The sequence below is a fragment of the Bidens hawaiensis genome, unplaced genomic scaffold (assembly GCF_021521415.1).
Source record: "Bidens hawaiensis isolate Kalapana, Puna unplaced genomic scaffold, B.hawaiensis_p1.1 tig00021494_1, whole genome shotgun sequence".
Lineage (NCBI taxonomy): Eukaryota > Viridiplantae > Streptophyta > Magnoliopsida > Asterales > Asteraceae > Bidens > Bidens hawaiensis.
This window is the reverse complement of record NW_027493331.1, coordinates 158,231-165,221: the sequence shown is the minus strand read 5'-3', so window position 1 is coordinate 165,221 and position 6,991 is coordinate 158,231. Positions and strand designations below refer to the sequence as shown.

The following is a 6,991-nucleotide window of genomic DNA, read 5'->3' as shown; positions in this document are numbered from 1 at the left end:
CTAGAAAATCGCCAAAACTAAATCGTTTTGTCAATCCAGCCTTACCAAACCAACCTGCCTATAGCCTGATCCGGTTTAGTTTTACCACAAACCATGCTTACATGAATTCTAACAAACTAGGCCGAACCATACCTTAAACACTTCTAGCTATGATGTTAGACTGATAAAAAATATCCCGTCTCAAATATTATGTTGACGCCTTAATACAATGCATGTAAATAAAACAACTTCTTGTTTAAGTATGCTTAGCTCTAGGTGGAGGACTAGAGGGTAATAAGGTCCACATACAAATCTCCATAAATATTAAATAGAAAGAGATGTTACTTTATGTCTTATGTCAATTTAATATAAAACCAGATAAGTGTGTGAATGGTATACAAAGAATTATGTTACACAATACATACTACCTTCCTTAGTCAGTATCATCCTAATTGCAATTACATTGACATATTGACCTCGACTTTGAACTTTTCTTCAAATACTACATCCTACTTAAATTCACTCATTACATCTTTATTTCTATAAATAAATATCTTCAAGAATCAACACCCTCATTTTTGTAGCAAAAATGGTGGCAACACACTCTCTACAAAACACCCCCACTTGGGCAGTCGCTACGGTTTGCTTCATCTTCATCTTTCTTGGACTTGTTATTGAACATTTGTTTAATATCACGTCACGTGTAAGTATAATCCATTTTATCTTTCTAACGTTATATATTAACCGACGGGTTTAGTTACAACATCCTTTGGCTTATTTGTGTTATGATCATGTAGTGGCTTAAGGAACATAGGAAAACAGCCATGTATGAAGCAATAGAGAAGCTTAAATTAGGTAAAAACGCGTATATAATTAAAACTGCTAGCCAAGTTTATTATTCCCTCCGTCCCATTATAAGTGTCATAATTTGACATTTTCGGTCTTTCTTGTTTAACTTTGACCGACAATATTTTTGTTTGTGTTATATAATATTTGATGTAAAATATATGAATGGATTGGATTTTAAATGTATTTTACATTGATATAATTTTCATCAAGTATTATATGACACGAACAAAAATATTTACGGTCAAAGTTACAAAAGAAAGACTTGAAAAGTCAAACTAGGACATTTAAATTGGGACGAGGGAGTATATGTTATAGTTTATTATCATTTAATTCATCATTTAGCTTTAAATTTATTTCTTATTCATTATTCTATATATAGTACGAATATTATAATAGTTATTGACGTTTTATTATCAACTTATCATCTTTCTTTATTGTAAACTTTCTATAAATATATCTGGCTTTCAGTTATTAAATACACATAAAATATTATTCAAATTACACCTTTACAATTTGTTTGAAATATTTTAAAAACTTTAATATGTGTTTGTGTACGTTTGTTATGTTGTAGTGTTGATGCTTTTGGGATTCATGTCACTAATACTAGTGACTACGCAAAAATCGATCGCTAAAATTTGCATACCGAACGACGTTGCATATACTATGCTTCCTTGTGACAAAATCCAAACATTGCAAACAACTGAAGCATACGAAATCCATTATGTCACCTCTACTCGGTTTGAACAACTAGCTCCTGAAAACAATATGGTCCGACCAAATCATAGGCTGCTGGCTTCGGTTAATGCCACTTCTAATTCAACTGGTTATTGTGCTTCAAAGGTACTTCGATTATATAAGATGCACGCATCGATTAGACTAAGTCTTTATAGTTTTCATTACTAATCTAGTCTGGTCATCAAATCTACCTGGTTGAACTCATTTAAAAAACCGATGACGATCGCAAAGACTTTAAAATTTAAAATATATACAAGTATTTTAAAAAACTACTCTATTTGAAATTTCAAATTTCTTAACTTGTAAGTTTGTTTGTGAATAGTTTAAGAGGCTGTTTGATAGCCTCTTAATGGTCATTAAGATGCTACATCTTAATGATTCATAACCTCTTAACTATTAAGAGCTTATGTATCATTAAGAGGTTGCCTCTTAATGTCCAATTAAGAGGCTACCAAACCGCCCATAAAACAAAATATATATTACCTTATCTTTTTTTGTGTGTTTGTAAATATAATAAAATAAGAAGATTAAAGAAAACAAAAAAAATCCGTTATAAGATAGTAATGAATATTAATGAGATTTTAGAAAAAAAAATCCTTGAAATCTGGTCAACTACTTGGTCTGGTTCATTGGTCCAACCAGGGTGAAAGGTTCAAATGAAAGCGATTCAAACAGACAACCAAATCAACTATCTAACTAGTTTATTATTCCAAACGACTGATCAGTTCGATTTTTCTTGGACACAGGGAATGGCGTCTTTCATATCCGAGACCGGAATAAACCAACTGAACACCTTCATATGTGTTTTGGCCATCATGCAAATAGTATATAGTGTTGTTACCATGACTTTGGGGAGTGCTAAGGTAACTTATTCGACCTTTTGTTTATTTTTATAAAGTGTAGGTACTAGTATGTAACATTTACAGAAGCGAGGTACCGATGTTGAAATAACCGGAAAGGCAAATTTGCATTTAACCCCTTGAATTTTTCTAAAAGTTAATATTTTATCGTTTTGATATTTTTCTTCACACAGATGAAGAGTTGGAAGGCGTGGGAACAAGAAACTCGAACACTTGAATATTTGGTGGCCAATGGTATATTATATAACAAAATTCTATAAAACCTTGATACATATTAACATGTTAAATAATCATGTGAAAACGTTGTATCGAACGCATAAAACAAGCTTTAAAGGAACTAATAAAAAAATATTACATAACTTAAAAATATAACAAATAGTAACGCTTGATATGTTTACCCTTGTTTTAGATCCTAATCGATTTAGATTTACAAGACAAACGACATTTGGAAGACGACATATGAGTGATCCAATCAACACGACGATTTTATTATGGATTGTAAGTTCAATAAAATTATGCAATTTGTAAGAAAAATTTTATCTTGTTTTTATAATAAATTCATGGAATGTGTTAAAACAGAAATGCTTCTTTAGGCAATTCTTTCATTCGGTAGCTAAAGTAGACTACTTCACCTTGCGCCATGGATTTATATCGGTGAGTGTTCACATAAACTGTTATATTAAAAGATGGAACTGGAATTTTTCAAAAACGAGTGTCATAATAGAAAACGATAATAATTTATAGATCAAATTCATTAAATTTAAATGAATTTAATTATACATATTTCCAAATTTATTTATTTATTTTTATTAATAATCATAGGCTCATCTATCTACAAACAACTATTTCAATTTTCGCAAGTACATACAACGATCATTGGAAGACGACTTTAAAGTTGTAGTTGGCATAAGGTGAAATTTACATTAACACCACTACACATTATTTAATTTGTATAACCTTTGTAAATTTTAACCTTTGCATCATTTTTACAGTCCTTTAATGTGGTTTCTGCTTGTCATCTTCATGCTTATCGACGTTCATGGTATGTAGTTTACGTTCAACTTATTCGGTTTTCTTAACTAATCTGACCCTTGAGAGTGGCTAGATAAAACTAGGATTGTAAATGAGTCGACTCAAGTTGGGCTTAAAGAGCTTCAACTCGCCTCATTTTAAGTTTCATGTTTAAAGCTCACACTCAGTTCACGAAATATTATTTCTCAAACTTAATTGGACTTCTAAATTTCCAGCACTAGGGACTCTCGATAAAACTAGGGGTTTACAAGAGTCGAGCCGAGTATAGAGAGCTTGAACTCGTCTCATTTGAAGTTCTAGGTTAAAAAAACTTGAGATCAACTCGTTAATAATTCTTAAAACTCGAAATTGGCTCAGCTAGCTTATTATTATTATTATTAATTATTTTATACATATATCATTATTTTATATGTCTTTATTATAATTATAAATCTATTTATAATAAAGAAATGTATATTATTTAGTTACTTTTATCATAAACTTTACATATAATAATAGTTGTAATGTATAATATAGTTACTATATAAAATAAAATTATATCTAAACAAATAGTAGGCTCTCGATCCTAGTCAAGTCAAGTTTGGTAAGTAAAACTTGAGATGAGCTCGTTTATTAAATAAGTTGTAGTGTAGACTGATACAATTATACAAAGTTTTAACATTGTATCTTGAGTTGTCACATTTGTACTATTGTACTCTAATATATAATTATGAATTAAGCTGAGAAGATGTCACTTTAATTAGGTTGGCATATGTATTTCTGGGTTGCACTCCTTCCTCTTGTTGTAAGTATTTCCCTATATATCACCCATCCATCCTTCACTACTACTAAACCGGATAGAAGTGAAGGTCCAAACGTCACAAAAGTATAGTTTGTGACGCTTTTGGGCCGAGACAAAGAGCCTCATAGCTAATCTCTTTGTAACGAATTATTTTAAAATTTTATGTAACAATAAATTTTTGTGGCTTTTGTCCCAACTGGTTAATTAATTGTTTCATTAATGCTATAGATTGTGTTGGTCCTTGGGACCAAACTACAAGTTATCGTGGCTCGAATGGCGCTACAACTCAAGGAACAAAACAAGGTGACCAAAGGAGCCCCATTGGTTACACCTAATGACCATCTTTTCTGGTTTAGCAAGCCTCACTTTGTCCTAACTTTATTGCACTACACACTCTTTGTGGTAATAATAATTAAAATTTAGTTCTCTCCTCAATATTAATCATGCTAATTTATCAATAATCATGTTTTTTTATCTGTTTTTCAGAATGCGTTTGAGTTTGCGTTTTTCGTATTTGTAACGGTACATTATCTGACACATACAATTTATTAGGGGTGTTCTTTGGGTTTCATAATTTAAAATCTACACCCGAAACCCAACCCAAGTTTCTCATAGTTTTTTCGAGTTCAGGTTTTTTCAAGTTGGGTTAATTAGTTTTCGAGTATCTAAGAAAAAAAAACATGGTTATAACTTATAAGTTAGATTTATATCTACAATATCATGATCGATTAAAAAAATTTACCATAACTGATTAAGCCATAATCAATTGAACCATACTCTAACAAATAGGTAAGTCAAATAGAACATACCATAATCGAACTCGATTGAACTTACTAATCATAAACAATTCTCAAAAATCATTTAAACCATACTCGAACTGAATATGCTATAACTGATTAAACAGTTAAAACCTACATAATATACCATAATTAAACTGGAACTCGATTGAAGCGACTAATCGATCAAATAAAATACAAATAACCGAACTTGTTACCGAATCATCCTCAAAAGTCATAATCGATTAAACTAAATATATCGTAACCAAACTCGATTGAAACTACTAATAATATCAGGTTTTCAAACAAAAAGTTTATACGGGTTAAATCGAAACCCAAGAATCAGACCACAGAACCAACCCGAATTACTTCGATTCAGGTTCGGGTTTTTTTTTTTTTTTTGTCATTTTAGTTCGGTTTGGGTTTTTATGTCAGTAGCTTTGTTTTTAATATTATTAATTATAATAATTTGTGTTATTATTATTATGTAGTTGCAATATGGGATAAATTCATGCTTCCATGAAGCTACACCTATTGTTATATCAAGGGTTGTGTTAGCGTAAGTTACATAACGACACCCTCAAGAATTACATGTAACCACTTTGGTCTTGAAAGTTTTAGAATTTGAGACTTTGCCACCAAAGTTAGTAAACTTTCAATATTGAATCTTGACTAAAATACAAATTGAAATTGTTGTTTATAGGGTGATGGTTCAAGTCATTTGTAGCTACATCACTCTTCCACTCTATGCTCTTGTGACTCAGGTGTGCATCTATCCATTGTGTTACTTATGTATCTATCGGGTGATCAGTTTACGTAACATTTTTAAAAAAACACCAGTGAAATAAATCACAGGTCGTCCATCACTGTTAGTCAACTTTATTCTTCTGTTATTTAAAGAAATAATATACGTAAATGTCACTCGAGTATAAACTTTTTTTCCGTTAAGGTTTGTCGTATATTAAAATCACCACGTAAAGTATGTGCCTACATTTGCACCAACGTTTACTAAACACGTAGCACATTATGAATACTTCATTAAGTTCTTTTGAAAATGTCAAAAACCTTAGTAGATGGATCATCGACGTATTATATGTTAAAACTATTTTCCTTTAAAAGTATTACAGACATTTTCATCGTTTGAATTACTTTTTACTGAAATTGATATAAGTAGCATAAGATGCAACTCCATTGATCCTTATATCTTTTCGAATATGTAGATGGGTTCAACATATAAAAGTGCGGTGTTGGAAGATCAAACAAGGCATATGATAAAGCAATGGCATAAGGAGGTGAAGGAAAAGCGAAAGAAACTAAACCAAACACCTAGTGATAGTCCGATATCAAGCATAGTTACTCAACTCAACTCCATGGATCAGCATAATCGATCACATACTCTTTCAGAGCTCACTTCTCCTGTCACCAACGGAACTAATGAAATCGTGGAAGAGATCGAAGAAGCCGAATAAGTAGTATGTAAAGCCTAATAGAGAACTTATTTGAGCATTATTTATTAATTAATTTATAGCATATGATGTATATATTGTTGGAAAATAAGAGACCTGGTACCTTTTGTACTTATTGTAAATAATAATTAATAATAATAGTACTTATTATATATTTAAAAAAAATAATGTTGATTTTTAAGAAGCAGAAAATATTACATTCCAAGAATTTATGTTGTGACCCAATGGGCTTATATTTAGAACACCGGTTTATCCAGCCCATTAACTAGTGTCTAGCTCTATCATGACTCATGAGTATATATGTAGTTCACAAATTGAATCATTTTATTTAAAATTTAAAAGGGACTTAAAAACTCACATATAAGTATATAACACAATCATTAGAATATTCATATTTATTAACTCAATATATAGTTGTTTGTTATTATTAAAAATATATATGGTTATTTTTTTGTAACAATATATCTCTTACTATAACATAAACGTGACATGCGTGATGAATAATTTTGTAAA

At 30.6% G+C, this 6,991-nt stretch overlaps 1 protein-coding gene across 1 annotated transcript; it reads left to right on the top strand.

Moving 5' to 3' along the window:
- The first annotated feature begins 405 nt into the window (after positions 1 to 405).
- On the top strand, positions 406 to 6,643 carry LOC143563488 (MLO-like protein 3). Its single transcript, XM_077051018.1, has 15 exons — positions 406 to 682; positions 777 to 834; positions 1,400 to 1,668; positions 2,310 to 2,426; positions 2,597 to 2,657; positions 2,833 to 2,921; positions 3,003 to 3,077; positions 3,246 to 3,334; positions 3,416 to 3,465; positions 4,199 to 4,239; positions 4,465 to 4,638; positions 4,723 to 4,758; positions 5,504 to 5,571; positions 5,716 to 5,776; positions 6,233 to 6,643. The coding sequence occupies exons 1-15, from the start codon at positions 569 to 571 to the stop codon at positions 6,479 to 6,481; spliced, it is 1,551 nt and encodes a 516-aa protein (XP_076907133.1). The 5' UTR covers positions 406 to 568; the 3' UTR covers positions 6,482 to 6,643.
- The last annotated feature ends 348 nt before the right edge of the window (positions 6,644 to 6,991 follow it).